The following is an 18,762-nucleotide window of genomic DNA, read 5'->3' as shown; positions in this document are numbered from 1 at the left end:
CTGTTCTGCTGTTTTTATTTTCCACTTTTCCGTGTGCAGTATTGCCGTTCCTGTTGCTAATGGTGTTGCTAAGCTAGCTTGCTTGCTCAGTTGTTTACCACCAGAGCAATATATTGTAGCAGTTTGACAAAATCGAGACGTTAAAAACAACAAGTCCATTCAATTTACGGCATACAAGTGCATGAATTTATGATTGCAAGTCTTCAGTGATATGATTATGGTGTTCTGTATTGTTTATCCTAATAAAGCGGATTTGCAGATGTGGTGTAATGTATTGCTCTGGCCACCCGTTTCCCTGCACCCACCTCTGCTCACGTGCTCCTCCTCGCCCTCCTCGCAAACACACGGCTCGGACGCTTTCAGAGCCCGTGGTGGATTTCAGACGAATGATCGGAAACGCAGAATTCAAACTTCCAGCGCTGCTGGATGTGGAGGACCACAACGGCCATTGGTTAAAAAGGACGTGAATAAATTAACAAACACGTCTTTAATGCAAAAATAATATTTATACAAAATAGGGTTTCTTAGCTTAATTGTTTTTGGAATTAGTCCTCTGTTTACTTTATTTCCCCTTTTGGTTCTTTCTGTGTTTCGGCTTCATTATGCAAGCAAGACCCAGAGAGCTGATTCTGCTCACCTGGGTGTTACCTTCGGTCACCATCCAGGTGACCAAATGCACCGCTGAATCGTCTCTGGGTCAGCGACGGTGCGCCGACTCCTCCTGGTCGCTGAACCAAGGTCGGTCTCTGCGAGGCAAACGAATCAGTCGTGTTAAGCTTGGCTTGTGTTCGGTGCACAAACACGGATGCAAACTCAAACGTTAGTTTATGCAAAACTGTCAGAAACACTTAATAATCTGAATGATGGCAGTTTTGGTCGTCCACAGTCTGAAGGTGAAGAAGAAAGAAGCCAGACTGTCGGCTGTCAGTGTGGCACAGAACAGATTTGGCCCAAATGAAACCAAAACACCTGAGACAGGTGACCCGAGAGGCTCAGCCCGCTGTTGTAGTCGGGTGGAGGAGGACGTGAGCAGCTCGCTCTCCATTCGTTCAAGTCTCCTCATCTGACTGTCTAACCCACATGTAAAGACGAACGCGTGTGATGACACGTTCTGATCCTGCGTCCTCTCTGTCTGCTCGCTGACCGCGGCTGAACCATTCCAGGATCCCGAGCGCGGGATCAGAAACCCGAGCGCGTCGGCGCGATCGAGCATGAGTTTCAATGACCTGACGTCTGAGTTCCAACCCGCTGTGAGGAGGTTTGCCGTGTTCCCACAGCTCTGAATCACAGGGGGGAGATCAGACCCTCTGTGCCTCTTGTCCATCGTGAAGTGAGCCGCAGATCTAAAAGCTGATGATGTCAGTCCGTGACCTTCCACTGATCATCACGTGTTTCAGATTCATGCATTATGTGAGGTTGGACATCTTGGACGTTGGAGGTCGTTTTTTTCTGTTTCTCTATAGTGTGCTAGACTTTTTGTACTTCACTCTGGTTGCTTAGTAGCAGGCTTCATCTGATTCACTCCTCCATCTTTGTACATATGTGTGCCAACAGCTTGGGCAGACAGTGGCTTTTTTATTTGTAAAGACATAAACTTGCTTGCATATATAAATAAAATGAAATAATACACTTGTGTACTTGTTAATAAGGGAACATCCTGAGTTTGTGTCTTCATTTCTCTCACAAAGTCATTAGAAATAATGAAAAAAGGATAATGAGGATGTTACATCATCCTCACACTGAGTGATGAAACATCAACAGACCAACGTGTGGCGCAGAGGATGAATAAAAGACGCTTGATCACACGCGGCCGGATCATCATCCACGATGGAAGCTGCTGTGATTCATATTTCTGGTGATAGATACAATAAATCTGATCAGAGTTATGAAGGACGTTTATGCACAAAGGCCTCACACCAAAGGTAAAGCTAGAAGTCACGTGATGTCACCTGCTTCATGCAGGCCTATATCCAAGGAAAGGAAACAACAGGCTGGCACAGGGAGGACACGAAAACTCTAAAGGCCTAACTGAACACGAGGACCAAGCCCTTCTTGATAAAGGCTGTAACAGCGCCATCTTGTGGTCACATTTATGCATTACAGCGTCAAAAAAACTGGCTGGCGTTGAGCAGTCAGCAGCTGACGTCTTCTAAGCAACAAGGACTAAACCATCGTTTATGTTTCCTCCGTTTTGTATTATTACCTGATGGTTTTGCATCTAGAACCTCTTTTAGGATTATCGCGCATTAGTTCGGCTTCAGTCACAGAAAGCTGTCACCGGATCATCTCTGCAGCACGTCTGCACACGATGAGCAGATAACCTCAAAGTGACGAACATTTGATTTCAAAAAGAAAGGCTGACGTTACAGAGGGTTATGTTTCCCCTCGATGCCCTCAGGTGTGCAACCAGACCAGAGCACACAGATCCAAGTCTACAGTTTTAGGCGCCTCCACCGCCACATATGAAGCAGTCCTGTGTTGTGAATCTTTTTCTATTAACTGAGTCAAAGAAAAGTCATTTAAAAGCAAAACATTTTATCCACAAAGGTTTTGTTTCACTGTTTAACCATAAATTAAGTCTGCAGCTCATGTTGGAGTGTTGGAAAATCCAGCAGTGCCGCCTTGTGGTAAAGAAGTGAAGTACATGTCTAAGCACGTCATGTGATGGCTTCCTGTTTTAGCCGTGCGTGATGCACATCCCCCCCTGCTGGTCAAAGTTCATCAGTGCATCAGGCTGTCTCCACCCTCCCACCCTCACGCTTCTGGTTTTGTTGCTTTAGGTTGTTACGTCGATTAAATTTAAAGGAAATAAATGAATGTATAACGTGTGACTTAAAACAATGAAATCAGAATCATAATATTTTATTAATCCGCAAAGAATTTTGTGATCACAGTCACAACAACAAACACCGTAACACACTGAACTAATTAAATAATACAGTATATTACAAAGTTTACAATATATAAGAAATATTTCTAATATGTACAAATATGTTAGTTATAAACATCCAGATTATTACAGAGAAACTTTGTTATTTCCACTGTGGAGGACGTGCTGCAGGCTGCAACTCCTGCACTGTGTGCTGTGCATTAGATGGAGGAGTTGTGCAGGAATGATTTCCTGTGTCGTTCAGTGGTGCATTATGGGTAATCTCAGTCTCTCACTGAGCGTGCACCTGTGATTGCCCAGCATGTTACAGAGTGGGTATTATCCATCATTGTCCTCATCTTGGACAACATCCTCCTCTCCAGTGAATGCACTGGAAAAGTAAAAAAGACATGACCTCACAACGCTCGCCGGCTGGTCCAGGTGGACACAGACACGATTGAGCAGGTAGATGATGGCGGGGAACTGAAGGGGATCCTGATCTGATAGGTCAGAGATGGTCCAGGGTGAGTCTTTCCAGGGTCCTTGTGACGTGGGAGGTCAGTGCCACAGGCTGTAATCGTGGGGGCCACTGGGACGCGGTGTCTTTGGTACAGGGACGAGGTGTGAGCACTGGGACCCTCTTCAGACTCAGCACGAACAGTTTATGAAAGACTCCACAAAGCTGGGGGGTCTCGAGGACATGGGGACTCACCCGGTCTGCTGCTTCTCGTTTGTCTCTGAACCTGGTCTTGACTGAAAGTGACGGGTGGGGGAGGGGCCTCAGGCAGCGGTGCAGTGTGGTAAATATTTACTCTGATTCATCAGGTGTTTGAACACGACGCCAACACTCCAACTTTCCCGATTGTTTATGTGAATAAACATCTTCTGTTCTTATATCTGTATTAGTGTTAAAAACACCAGGATTCACTCAGTGGAGCAAAAGTGTCATATATTTGTTTTATTTAAAGCACAATATTAGAATAAAGCACAATAACACTTACGGTAACAGATGATGGCGATACCTGTCATAGCTCCTATATTTACACAGAAACACAGTAAGGCCCACGTATGTAACATGACTCAGGGACATTTTTGCAGCATACATTTGTGCATCGTAACCAAACAAGTGTGTTTACAGCTTTATATGTAAAAATCGTGTATGAGAAGTTTTCTATGTGGAAAAATCAGAGTATGAATTTGCAACACGGGAGTGCTAAACGTATAAATATGCAGATAAACAGATACATTAACATAAATCACATTCATGCAGGTTTATTTATTTACCTGTCTTAATGATTAAATATTCATATTTTAGGAAGCAAGCAAGAAGTTTCTCAAACATCTGATCCCTGACCTTACGAAACCGGCAGTTCCTCCGACGTCCAGCCTGCATCGCCTGTGCTGCGGTAACACGAGTTTTCAAACAATTTTACTATGAAGAATGTCAATGATGGTTTCAGATGTTTTCTAAACACCAGAGTTAAATGATGCCCAGGTTTTCAGAGATTACATCATCAAGCGGACAATCCGAGGCTTTTGTTGTGCTCCTGTTGGCGATAGGAGACAAGGAGGAGGGGGTGCTGTCATTGGATGTCGAGGGGCTAGACGACGGTGCTTTCTTACAGACATGAGCGTAAAGATGAGCGAAGGGGTCGGCCTTGGCTTCGCTTTTCAGAGACACTTTGCTCCGTCTGCTGGGTTGGGCGTAGACCGCGTCACCCTCTGCTGAAACCTTCGTTTCTTCTTTTTTCTGGAGGCTGTTGTCTTTGTTCTGGTGATGGCCGATCTTGTCGTACACCTCCGAGTAGACCGAATCCGGGTCGTCCGCGCGAGGGGGGGGATGTGGAGCGGCACATGGGGGTTTGAGAGGAAGAACGCTCGCAGGGTCGATATACGTGGCTCTGACAGGCGGGGGTTTTGTTACAGGCCGGATGCAGTCAGTCGGATTAGCGTATATGGCTTCTGACTGGTCTCCATGGTTACCTGCAGAGGAGCCAGCAGGGACCAGTGGGAGTGGCATGAGGGTGATAGGAGGCGGGTGATCTTCCCGAGCATGTGCGCTCTCTTCTCTGCTCTCCTCTGTCCTCAGCTTGTTCTCCAGAATGGCGGCCATGTTGGTCATATCGGGGACTTTGGGGAGGGGCGAATGAGCCTGTATGTTGGTTACCGCAACCTTCTCTCCCTCTGGGTTTTGGTTGGTTGATGAAGTCTTCAGTTTGATGGTGCTCTGAATCAGGGCGAATATCTTCTCAGCCTGCGGCGTCTCAAAGATGAACGCTCCAGGACCGGAGTCACAGCGCCGCCCGGCTTCGATGGTTAGGGTCAGCTGGGAGGAGGAGAGAAAATAAACGTCTTACACTTGTGAGGCTTCAGTTTCACTTAAAGCTTCCATCATGAACTGAACTTTAACAAGAATGTGAAAGAATTCCAGGTGAAAACATCAGAGCATGAGAGCCAGACTTTTCGGTAACACCGTTTTGCACCACATGATGGCGCAGCAAGCTAATCCAGCACCCAGCAGGAGAGGAAGAGCTGGTACCCACACGCATGTGGAAGCGAGATATGGCTGAAGAATTATCACCAAACACAACCACATTTGATCATTTTATATAAATGATAAAAGTGAAACACGGGCAAACGTAAGCACGGTTCCTGGAGAGTGCTAACATTTTTGCTCTTTTTCTGTTCAGGCGCACGCCTGCAGACGATATCGAGCCACCAGTAAAGCTGACGGATTCAGAGCTCCATAAAAAAGCTCCAAAACCTCCCTGCTGTCGGGCTTGAGTCCCGATCTCAGGCTAAACACTGACTTTTCCTGCTTCTCCTTACAGTCTGGTAAAATGGCGCCCTCATGTGGTGAAAGATGTAATAACAACATGCAGCAGGTGATACAAAAAGCACCTTTAAATTGTGACCATGAGCGCTTTTACTAGTCCCCCCTAGGGACCCCAAAGCACTTTACACACCCAGTCATCCACCCATTCACACACTGGTGGAGGCAGCTACAGTTGTAGCCACAGCTGCCCTGGGGCAGACTGACAGAAGCGAGGCTGCCATATCACGCCATCGGCCCTCTGGCCATCACCAGTAGGCGGTAGGTGAAGTGTCTTGCCCAAGGACACAACGACCGAGACTGTCCGAGCCGGGGCTCGAACCGGCGACCTTCCGATTACAAGGCGAACTCCCAACTCTTGAGCCACGATCGCCCCCACCTTATCATTCCCGTATCGCCTCAGGAGTTCGTACGGCCACTCGTGAACAACCTTCTTCTTCTGGGTTTCTTTCAGAAGCAGCGCCTCCCGTCCCACCTGCAGCCAGTACGCCCCCTGCAGGCTGCAGCGGGTCGCTGCCTCCGTCCTCTGAATCGCCACCCAGAACTCAGAGGCTGTAAACAGGGAGGAGAGTCTGTCATTCATTACTATGCAAATAAAGCAAAGCAGAACACTGATGTGATAATTTAACACAGTTTAAATACATGCAGTTAATAAATACTGACAGCATGAGCAAAAAGTGTGAGGCTCGGCTTCTCTGTGCTCCTTTAAGGATGTTTCTGAACACTACGTCAGAGTGCATGTTGAATGTTAGGAAGGTTATTACGGTCCACTTTTACTGAGCAGCCAGAGAGAGCTGAATATTACATTTCTGCAGTATCGTGTACATCCCTGTAGCTCACTGTTTGCTCAGCGTGTGTCAAATTTTCCCAGACTCACGTTTATGTGAACGTGTCAAAACTGGGGGATGCAATAACTGCTCGTCCTGTTCCATGGGGGGCGCTCTTAACCGGAATTGAGTATTTGGAGAAGACAAAAGCAAAGAATTTACCTTCTTCTACTGAGACGTATATCTGGTTCTCCTCCATTTGGGGCTGATTGGAGCGTGGACGGCCTCCTTTCTGAGAGAGCGAATGAAGCAAGCTTAAATAATTAGCTGTGAAATCATGAAGCTGCACATTTGTGTGAAACGTAAAGAGAAGGAACATTTGTGTCCTTCACACCTGAAACGTGCTTTGGCACAGTTTGTCCACCCAGTCAGCACAGTCGTCTCTGAGTGCGGCGAACACCATGGTCCTGTCCTGAGTCTCCACGCAGAACGCCCACATGTTCTCCTGCAGACACAAACCAGCTTTAAGCGTCTTTTCGACTTTTGACGACTGGAAACGTGAGAGGAGAGTATGACGGCTCACCATGGGGCAGGCCTCAGCGTTCGGGGGGAGTCTGAGGACGCTGATCAACTCGGACAGTCGGACCACCTTCACCTTCCGGTCCCCGTGTTTTCTGACCGCAGTTGCGAGATCGCCCCCTGCAGGATGCACCGTGCACAAACAGGCAGAGAGTTACAGCTGAGTCGGCGGAGAACGCCTGACAGACATAAATCACGCGGCCTGTACGGCTTCTTCTCAAACCAGAGCGACTCAAACAATAAGCTTCGTGCGCACTCTGCACTGCGGCCGTTTCCACCCGACGAGTCTTTGCTCAGAGCGCACGATTCTTCTCCGGGTGGAGAAACGTGAGGCGACATGTTTGCCTGAATGTCAAACAGCCGCAGGCGATACTTCCACTCGCAGGTGTGGGAGTGTTTGTGGCTGAGCTCTGGTTTAAGTAAGATTCAAATGTATGTGTGAGTGAGCTGAACACCAATATTACTCGTCACAAGGAAAAGGCAGAGTGATATTTAAAGATGAATCTGTTTGTAAAGACAGGATTAAGCACTGAATCATCCTGTCATACTCTCACGCAGACCTGCGAGCCACAAGCTCGACCTGCGTTAGCCTGCAGACTCGTGTTTATCTGACTCATAATTTAAGGGATAAACATCCTGTTTTATCCACGAAGCTCTGAGACCAGTGACAGACACGATAAAGTCATCGTGTAACTCCTGTACTCAAAATCATTTTTGCAATCAAAGAAGTCGCCCCCTGCTGGCAAAGAATGAAGGTTTATGTCACTTGTCAGATCGGAGTACATTCATCTTTTATAGATACATTTTGCTGTGAATCGGTTCATCCATCGAGCTTTGGATCATGGGGGCAGCAGACACCCAGACACCCCCGTCCATCCACCTCTTCCTAACTAATCAAGAGGGACTCCAAGCATTCCCAAGCCAGCTGAGATATAACCTCAAGGTCAGTCCAGGGTCTGCCTCCGTGCTTCCTCCCAGTATCCCAGCAGGCATCCAAGCATCCGCCACCATCTTCTTTTGATGTGGAGGAGTAGCAGCTGTACTCCAAGCTCCTCCTTTCATCTTTCAGAGGAAGATCATTTCCACATTATCAGTAACTACCCAGAGCAGAAGGTGACTGTAGATCATCAGTAAAGCTTCACTTTTACACTCAGGGCTCTCGGTTCGGCGTTCGCACCAGTCCATCTGTTGATCTCGTGCTCTGCTCTTCCATCACGTGTGAAAAGACCTCGAGGTGCTTCAAATCTTCTACTCGAGGCAGCGACTCATCCCGGATCAGACCGGGCACACCACCCATTTCCAGCTGAGGACCATGGCCTTGGAGCTGCTGATTCTCGTTCCTGCACTCTGCACTCATGATTTAAAGAACCTCGTCTTCTCTTAATAGCAAAGCTGAAATCCTCAGGCCACCGAAGCTGAAGAACAGAAAGTGAAGAATGTTTCGAAAGTAGGCTTGAAAAAACCCAAACTGGCATCCCAGTTCCAGAAATTGGAGTGTTTGGAGCACAGAAGGAGACCTGGCAACACGGCATGTATGCTGTCAGCAGAACCTCTGGAAGGTGGAGGTGCTTTGCAGCTCGCGCATGGATGTTTCCGATGATTTTCCCGGAGTGAACTATATATTTTAGCAGTGATGTCGTCCCTCTGTCTTTGAGGCCTCTATGCAGATGACAACAACACTGCAGACCTTCTCTAAACTCCAGCTAACGTCAGACATCCGGTTTGAGTGAGCAGGGAAGAAGCAGGAGAGAGGTGTTGAAGTAAAAACCACGTTTCTCCCTCCAAGTGAGAAAACACTTGATTCATGCAACTTTTTGACCTTTATTGGATTACAGTGACCTGCTTTTTATGAACGCACCTGCCCGCTACCTAAAGAGGTTGGATACTGTCCACCATTGTGCTTTATGTTTTATTACTGGCTCTTCCTCTGCAGAAGGAACTGAAATGATCAGAATGGGTTACCTCGGGGAGATCAAGTCTGTCTTAAAGGAACGAGAGAATAACTCTTTTACTCAGCGTGATTGTTTTTAACGTCGCTCTAAATTTGATCTGTTATTTTATATTTTTCACATGTTTGTACAGGATATTGTATTTGTTTAAAATGTTATATACTTGAGAAGTTCAGCCATCCGGGACAGGCTCAGAGTGGAGCCGCTGCTGCTCCACATCGAAAGGAGCCAGCTGAGGTGGTGCGGGCATCTGACAAAGATGCCTCCTGGGCGCCTCCTGGGTGAGGTGTTCCAGGCATGTCCCACCGGGAGGAGGCCCCGGGGCAGACCCAGGACACCGTGGAGAGATTATATTTCCCCAGATAAGCTGGAGGAGGTGTCTGGGAGAGGGAGGTCTGGGCTTCTCTGCTTAGGCTGCTGCCCCCGCGACCTGGCCCGGATAAAGCGGAAGAAGATGGATGGATGTTATATACTTATGTGGTACGTGTATTTTGACTTTTGTTGCTATGATACCAGGTCTCTCTTGGAAATGAGATTTTTTACCAGGATAAATAAAGGACTAATAAGAAGAAGAAGAACTCCAGATAAATAATTTCCTGTTAGTGTAGCTTTATTCCTGCTGTGAAACACTGAGTTTCTTTCTGGAGCTCAAACACACTGACTGCACAGAAACTTCGAACTTCAAACTTCTCTTATTTTTACTCCACTTGTGTATTTGTAAGCAAAAGTCAGCGAACCTGTGCAACCTCAAACATTCCTGTGTGCACACACCTGCAAAGCAAACAGCAAAACTCGGTTACACGCTGGACTTTGGACACTGGATCAATGCTTGAGTCAATGTTTAACCTCAGTTTGGTTGAAGTGTGCTTGGCGTGTATTGAGACTTGCTGATTATTACAAAATTAGGTGACGTCTGATGTGTTTGCAGCAGATTCTGCAGAACATCTGACCTCTTGGTCCAGACGAGTGCAGGAGCTGCTCCCCAGGCCTCTGGTCCCCCTCTAAGTACTCCTGAAAGTATATTTACTTTTACTACTTCCTTTGTAACATCAGCACTCTTGCACTGCTGATTCTACTGCATCTCCCTCACAGCTGAACGTAATTTGCTAAAAGTGGCATCAGGATGAATCTGAGATGAGTTTCAGTCGACCAAACGTCACCATGCAAAAGCCCGACCGAACACTAGGGGTCAGTATTATCGCACATGTGGCAGCAGTGAGGATTGCTAGCTGGTGTGTCTGCAGATGACAGAGAGATTACTGTTCTCATCCCCAGATTCAGTTCAATTCAGTTTCATTTATACAGCGCCAAATCACAGCAACAGTCGTGTCAAGACGCTTTATGATCTTTATCATCACTCGTGAATCTCTGCAGGTGAGAGGCGAGGAGCATCTTTGTTAGCATTAAAGCTGTGAAGCATCCCTGCATGTGTTTGTGTGCAGGTCACAGAGAAAGGACTGAAGGAAGCACTGAGGTTCTGTGACGAGCAGCTCTCACCGTGTCGGACACTTTCTGGCCTCTGCGTTGATCGCACCTTTTAAAGACCACTGCTGGCAGCCGTTTCTCTGCTTCGGCCCGGTCCTCGTTCACAAACTCTTCTCTGATGTTCGTGTGTCGTCCATGTAAAACGTGCATGTCATGTGTTCACTGTGCAGATGCTGCCGCTGAGCTTACATAACATCGCCCTCATCCCGGGCTCTGTTAAAGCGTCAGATCCGGTGCTCGTGTTGGCGGTGTGCCAGATCCGAAATTGGGATACGCAACACAACAAAGAACGAAGGACACGGAGTGGCTGTATGGCGCACGGAAGAGTCGTCGAGCATCTCATTCATGAAAACCAAAACGGCCATTTTTGAAACCCGGGATGGGACACCTGGGAATCTCATGAAAAGCCACAGACATAGCAGCAGGGGCATCGTCGCCTCCACGTCCACCTTTGTTGTAGCGTTTGTGTCGCATAATTACATCACGGGATGCTCAGCCCTGTTGCCATAACGACGAGTACCATTAGGTGGTACGCGATTTTAATGGCAAACCAGTCGAATCAAGTTGAGCCGTGGCGAGTCGATACTTATGGAAAAGGGAGACAAACTCTTCTCTTCAATCCGCTCCTGCTGTGTAAGTATGCTTTCATCGTCAGGCTCTCTGTGGGCCCCACAGTGAGGACATCTATGGGCTCACTGACTATAACCTTCTGCTCCGTTGTCCCAGCTTGGACTGTCCATTGTTGCCCAAATAACAAGCAGTGGGCGACCAAGAACATTAAAGCTCTCCTCAATGACAAGAAGAGGCTTTCAGAGCGGGCCACCGAGAGGAGGTGAGAACGGTTCAGGGGTCACTGAGGGGCAAGATCAGGGAGGCTAAGGACAGTTACAGGAGGAAGCTGGAGTGGAAACTTCAGCAGAGCAGCATGAGAGAGGAGTGGATGAAGACCATCACTGGATTCATGCCAACCAGCAGCAGAGGAGCTGTGGGCGGTGAGGACAGAGCTGAAGAGTTTTTCAGGTAATGCTCACCCCTCCTGCAGCCCTACCTGTAGTCAGCCTTCAGTCCACAGCCACTCCACTCTCTCCCTCTCCACATGGCACCGTCGCCTCCCGTGAAAGTCCAAACAGAGGGTCCCAGTGCTGTGGAGGATGTCACGCCTCGTTCCTGTAGCAAAGACGCCACGTCCCAGTGGCCCCCAGGATTACAGGCCTGTGGCACTGACTCGCCACGTCACGAAGACCCTGGAAAGGCTCATCGTCTACCTGCTCGACCGTGTGACAGCGATGCAGGTGGATCCTCTCTGATGCCCTGGATCACCGATCACCTGATGGAGAGACCAGAATATGTGTATCTTCAACATTGTGTGTCCAGTTTTGTGTAACTACTGGGATGTTTATATATTTTGTATTATTTCATTGATGCTTTAATTTGGCGGTTACTGTTCTTACTGTCCTGCAGCGATCACATCATTTCCTCTGGGATTAATAAAGTATTTTGATTCTGACATTAACTGATAATAAGATACATTCTTCACTGGATCTTTTAAAAGCAAAGAAGTACGAGCGTGTGTCCTGGTATCTCTGAGCCTCTTTGGTTGGTCTACCTGTGACGGCGGTTTAAGCGACTGCTCCGTCCATGCTGACCTGTCCCACAGAATTAAGGCCCGATCAGGCAGCTCCGGGTGGCGAGAAGAATTAACCACAGCGAGCTGCTTAGGAAGAGGACTCTTTCACAGATGTGCTTTCTGTATATGATAATCCACTTTTGCAGCTAAGCAGGATATATTTATTATAAAGGGGTCAGTGTGCCGCACAGTAAAATCACCCCGAATGTCCTAGAACTGTATATTTTTACTGTGGAAATCATCCTGTGTGGCGAGCAGGACTCACCAAGAAGGAACGCAGGACTGTGATTTATGGGTAATGAGCAAAGAGCCTGTCTGGGTCACAGAGCACATGACCCACAGTAACTGTGGTCTCACTGGTTTGTTAGCAGCACCAGGAGCTCTGAGATAGATCTGAGGCAGTGGATGAGTTATTCTCGCCTAAGACAAAGACACCAGATATTCATTTGTACTGGATGATTTTGCATCTGTCCGGCAATTCTGCCATTTGGATTTCAGTTCCTAAGAATTATCTCTAACAAACATATTAATTCAAACAACAATTTAAAATATGGTTTCTTACAAAGTCAGCAAAGATGATTCCTCACGCCCCAGGAAAGATCTTTCTCCAGGACTAACTGGACAACATGAAAACACAATGTCATGACTTTGAGCTGCCTCTGTTTTCTTCTTCTACGCATGCTGGCAGCCTTTGGATATCTTGTTGCATGCATGGGCATCTTTACCTGTCTGGTAAATCGATTTGTTGATCAATTATTAAGTCATGTACTAACAGAGACTTGGAGGAGAGAGACCTAATATTTAATAATCCACATTTCACTGTTTTACTCTTTGGTTCAGATGTGGATACTGTATTGTTCTTTCTTTGTGTTTGTGTTTAAGTTGTTTGTTGCTGGTTTTTAGTTTGTTTGTTGTCTGTTTGGGAGCTGACACAGTCTCTATGGAGATGGGTTTTTGGGGGGTAGCAGGAGGAGAGAAGCTGCAGAGAGGCGTGTAAGACTGCAACTCTGCTTCCTGGTCCCAACTCTGGATAGTCATATTTTGGGGGGTTTAATAAATTTGTCCATATTTCTAGAAATGAGAGCTGCTCCATCCAAAGTGGGATGGATGCCGTCTCTCCTAACAAGACCAGGTTTCCTCCAGAAGGTTTGCCAATTATCTATGAAGCCCACATCGTTTCTGGGACACCACTCAGACAGCCAGCAGTTTAAGGAGGACATGTGGCTAAACATGTGGTTGTGATTTCTCAGAGATGCTATTCTGATGGTGCATCGGGTTCATTTTGCCTGTTGCATTTAACCAGACGCTGCTGGAGCTAAGCTAAGGTACTCAGTGATGAGCTATTCGTTTTCACATCACGCTCTAAGCTTCCTACATCTCACATGTTGGTGAGAGGAAACTTATATTAAGATGGTAAATCACAGGCTGCTTGTTTATTTGCTAGCTTAATTTCCACACGAGCTGCTGATGGTAACTGATCCCAGTGCAGTGAAAGCAAAACTAGTGGCAGCTTGTCAGCAGCTCTGGTCAGAAACCAAACGAGCAAACAGCCAGAAAGGTCTGCTGTCAAACTCAAGCCTCTGTTACCAGAACAGGGACACACCCACGAGTCCATCAACGAGTTGATATTATTATTATTGATTTATAAAGAGCGTCAGTTAATTTTGATTCCCTGGGAGTCAAATAATAGGGATTTGTTAAAAAGCTGCTGGTGCATCTCAGTGATGGGCTCCTGGCTGTCAGCTGTGCACCAACCTGACTTCTGCACACCTGATGGTCCCAACCTCATTAAGAGGACAAAATCCCACAACTGAACCCTGACAGGCTCACCTGTGAAGTGAAACCATCGCAGGTGACGACATCATGAAGCTCACTGAGCGTCTGCAGCGCTGTCAACAAAGCAAAGACATATTTAAAGTTATTTATCATTTTTTCTTTGCTACATAGTTCCATGTGTTGTTTGTTGTTTCATATATGATGTCTTCAGTTTAGAAAGTAGTAAATATAAATATATATGTATATGAAGTTTATATACATTTTTAACCCAAACTGCAATCTTGACCTAAAACTACGCAGGTAATTTATTTTTTATGTACCTAAAGAACGCAGACAGTGATAAACCACATCCAGCCCGGTGTGCAGACTTTACATGCATGTGACAAAGCACAGTCACGTTTCTATTAAGGTACTGACACCAGCCAACACCCTGTGTGTGATGGTGAGACGTGGGGTCTGAAAACACTGGATTATTTGACACCCCGGGATGAGAACATGTTCTGACTTTGCTGTAGATGTAATTAAACATTTAAATAACCAAGACATTTGTTTGTACCCAGAGACAATGAAAAAACAGAACCCTCAGCGATAGATCAGAGGAGAAACACAATGCTTTCATTCCTCTGGTAGGACAGAAGGAGTCCAAATTAAAACCAAGAATATTTATCGTTTAAAACTGTCCTCGTGCATCATCGGCCCTCTGCAGAGTGAGAGAGTCTTTAAAGTGAGAAAACTGACGGCAAAGCAGCTTTTGGAAAAGCACTGCAGACTCCAAACACACGAGACAGGCTGATTAGACCGTTTACAGTTAAAAACAATTAATTATTAAAAAGTTCGGCTCGTTGACCTTTTACCCTTTGTGGTCTGAACAGTGACCCTAAATCTGCAGCTATCGACCGGTCGGAGCCCGTCCTTGTGGGGACAGATTTGTAACCCGCACAGGTCAATAAATTCACTTCTGTTTTATTGATATCAGGTCAAACTATCACATCATTCATCTCAGGACGCTTTATATTATTAAGGTTAAAACTTTAGCCCCGCCCCCACGCGCCCCCTGAGTGTGCACATCTTTAATAAATAAAGTGAGTGAATGAATTGGCGGAGCTGAATCGATTGTTTCAGGAGAAGGCTGATGGTCAGGATGGACGAGCAGAATCAATACTGCAGGCTGCGGCAGATTTCCCCAGAGAAATGTTTGTGGGAACGCAAACATTTCTATTCTATTACATCCCTGAGCTGTCGTCCTTCACCTCGGCCTCACAAACACAAAGTGGATTCAAACTTCGCAGACTGAACTGACCGGTAAAGGCTGAGTCCAAAGTCGGGTTCAATCAAACAATCTCCTCGTGGTGTTCAGACTGATTCCAAACAGAAGCTGCTCCCTACATCAGGTCAGGCTCATGAAACATCCATCCATTCGCTTCCACTTATCCTTTTCAGGGTCACGGAGCCTATCCCAGCTATCAAAGGGCAAGAGGCGGGGTACACGGGGGGTAAGGGGGACAGGACAGGTCGCCAGTCTGTTGCAGGGCTAACACACAGGGACAGACAACCATTCACGCTCACATTCACTCCCACGTAGCGTATCCACACAAACAGCATTTCACTGGACGGTGAAAACTCAAAGAAATAAAGTAAATAAATACATAAAGCTCCAGAGAACTCGACTGGGGACAAGACTGCTGCAGAACAGGGGAGCAAACAGTTATAGGTGCAGCCAGTGAGGGTGGAGTTTGTTCTTCCTCTACACTTGGCTGCAGTACTGCCACCTGCTGGGCTGGAGGATGGATGGTGTAACGGTCTTTTGCATTTTATGTTTGTTGAGCTGTATGTCCAGATTTTGCTCTTTTGCACCCTCTGGTGGTGAAGTATAGAGGGTTCAGTTGTTTGCAGTTTGGGTCTCCACCAGCCACTTTATGGTAGCCAGTGCTGGGGAGTAACAGAGTACATGTACCACCGTCACGTATTTAAAATGCAAAATATGAGTAACTGTATTCCGTTACAGTTACCGTTTAAAAAGGTGGTATTCAGAATACAGTTACTTTGTTGAAATAAATGGATTACACAGCGGTATTTTCCTGTTTCATATGTTAGGCTATGCCCTCTCTAGTTTTAGCTTCCACGCCGGTGGAAACTAGAGATGGCACGATACCACTTTTTTTTATGTCTGATACCGATATCATAAATTTGGATATCTGCCGATACCGATATAAATCCGATATAGCGTATTTTATAATTAATAAAATGGTTTTTTAAATATCTTGCTGCATTTTGTATGAGTTCATACTCAAGTTTAACAAACTAAACTAAACTAAAGTTATTCAGTTATACCTGTATGCAAACATACACTGCACCCAAAATATTTCATAGATCAGCAAAACTGAGCAATCTAATAAACTTAAACCTGCAGCATCCTCCCTATTCTGGTGTTTTAAAGAGCACTTAGTGGAAATATTAAGCAACCTAAATAATAGGGCCGCCAACTCCGGACAAAAAAAACTAGGGAACCACCCCCCACCCTCTGCCTCATAATGCTTAATTGACGTAATCAACTTTAATTTAATACACATGAAAAAAAAATGCACAGAGATCAATAATTTTTCTACAATAATTCAATAGATTCAACATCTTTCTTCAACAGAACTGCAGACTGCACAGATGGTGTCATGATCAGGCTGTGTGGCAGGCAGGAAATAGGACCCAAACGCAAACTCACTGGAGACAGGACTGAACTCAAAATGGCAAAAACTCTACAAAATCTAAACTGGGAAGACTCTAACAAAACACACAGGGCGCTACAGGTAGAAACACACAGCATGAGGGAGACGCAGACAGAAATACACAGAGGGTTAACGAGGGAAGTGGGAACACAGCTGACACAGATAACCATAACGAGACAGGGCAGGAGTAACACAACATGACGCATACTGACGAGAGACTGTCAAAGTAAAACAGGAAGTACACGGAGGTTCAGACAGGAGAGAGAGCACGGGGAGAACACAGACATAACGGGCTGGGGAAAACATGGAATAAAACACAAGGAGAGACGAGGGCTCACAGGGGCACACAGGAGGTAACCAAATAAGGAACATCTTAACTAAATAACCTAGGAACCCAGGCATAAATAGGGAACAAAATACAAAACACACAAAAACTAAGAATGCTGGGCCAACATGGCCCAGGACCATGACAGATGGTACCGTCCCAAAGGAAAAAGTACTATAGCTTAGTAGGATATATTACACTTAATAGTTACTATGTACAGTAATGGACTTCTATACATTTAACATCAGATGAAAACTTTGGTTGTAAGATTCAGATAATTATTTATTAAAAGCGAGACATGAGAATAAGAAAGAAAAGTATGTCTCTGTGCCCCCTTTTCCCTGTTCAAGCCCTATCGGCCCCCCTGGCTAAACTTGCCTGCACAGTTACCAGCTGTCAGCTGTAGAAAAAGATCCTGGCAAATGGTCTGTATTTGTAAAGCGCTTTACTTGGTCCTAAGGACCCCAAAGCGCTTTACACTATACCCAGTCACACACACATTCACACACTGGTGATGGCAGCTACATTGTAGCCACAGCTGCCAGTGTAGATCCTGGTGTAGAAAGTAATATTAAATACATTCTAACAACAGCTGATCAAGCTTAAACGTGCTGCTGTTGTTCAGCCGCTGGTTTCCTCTTTCTGGTGCAAAGTGGGCCAAAAACAAACAAGAGAGACGATCAGCTGATCGTTGATCAGTTTCATGATTGAAGCAGCAACAGGAGAGGGTTATTAAGCTTAACGTGGGAATGCTTTACAAACATTCAGAGGTGAACTTGCACATTTGCTTTACTTCTCTGGGAGAACTTTCTCGGAGATTAAATGCCGGTGTTCTGGGAATCCATCCTAACTCAAAAAACATCCTACCCAATGTTTCTGCGCAGACGCGGCGCATGCGCGCAACACCAACGCCGAATTAACCTCTTTTTCTCTCACCCATCCAGAATACTTCTTAAGGTTATGGTTAGGTTTAGTCACAAGTCACCGTCAAATTATAATACGGGTAGGACGATTTCTCAGAACACGTTTGGTATCTTCTTGATGCAACTCAATCATCCAGGTAAATAAATCTCCAAAAGTTGATTCATCTGGACGTAGCGTTTTGTGGGAGAAACGCTTCGTCACTCATCCAGGTGACGTCTTCAGTCTCAGCTGACTGCAGGTTTCAATCTTATAAACAGGACATTTGCATAATGACTGAAACCAGCCCACTGAAGGAACAATGGGCTGGGATGAATCGAGGAGGGGCCTAAGGGTACATCTTTCGCCATCTTACAATGCTGTGATTGCAGCCATTCCCCAACTGTCTGTGAATGGGACTCATGGCCATTGGTCAGTGGGCTTTGTAAATTAAGATTAAGGAACTGACCTCCCAGCCCATTGTTCCTTCAGTGGGCTGGTTTCAGTCATTATGCAAATGTACTGTTGATAGATAATGAGACTACTTCGTGGGCACGAAATAGGTATAAATAATATATATATATATAATATAATATATATAATATAAATAATATATGTATATAATGTATAAATAATACGAAACAGGTATAACGTGCACACGAAATGCTAATTTGTGGGCACAAATTGGATCTAACATGGCAACGAATTACGCATTTGTGGCCACAAAATAGATAACGTGCGCACATCATATTGATACAATTCCTGGACAGCTGCGTAGAGACATAAGTATAAGATTAGGCTAAACCTATACACCGTGTACGTTCTTGCAGTAAGTGATAAATCTTAGCGGTGATGCCTTTACCCAAGGGTGATCTTGAGAGCAGGACTTCCACAGGGCCGCCCACAGGACAACTCAAGGGGGTTCGCAGCCA

General features: G+C 45.9%; 1 protein-coding gene across 1 annotated transcript; it reads right to left on the bottom strand.

Annotated features, from left to right (window-relative positions):
* Positions 1–3,801: 3,801 nt before the first annotated feature.
* LOC120734657 (docking protein 1-like) lies at positions 3,802–9,197 on the bottom strand. Its single transcript, XM_040033593.1, has 5 exons — positions 7,053–9,197; positions 6,864–6,974; positions 6,692–6,761; positions 6,082–6,254; positions 3,802–5,195 (listed from the first exon to the last, which is right to left on the bottom strand). Exons 1-5 carry the CDS (start codon positions 7,053–7,055, stop codon positions 4,350–4,352), a joined length of 1,203 nt encoding a protein of 400 aa, XP_039889527.1. The 5' UTR covers positions 7,056–9,197; the 3' UTR covers positions 3,802–4,349.
* Between the last annotated feature and the right edge of the window lie 9,565 nt (positions 9,198–18,762).

Source organism: Simochromis diagramma, unplaced genomic scaffold (assembly GCF_900408965.1).
Source record: "Simochromis diagramma unplaced genomic scaffold, fSimDia1.1 OVJJ01000571.1, whole genome shotgun sequence".
Taxonomy (NCBI): Eukaryota; Metazoa; Chordata; class Actinopteri; order Cichliformes; family Cichlidae; genus Simochromis; species Simochromis diagramma.
This window is presented reverse-complemented; position numbering and strand designations above follow the sequence as displayed.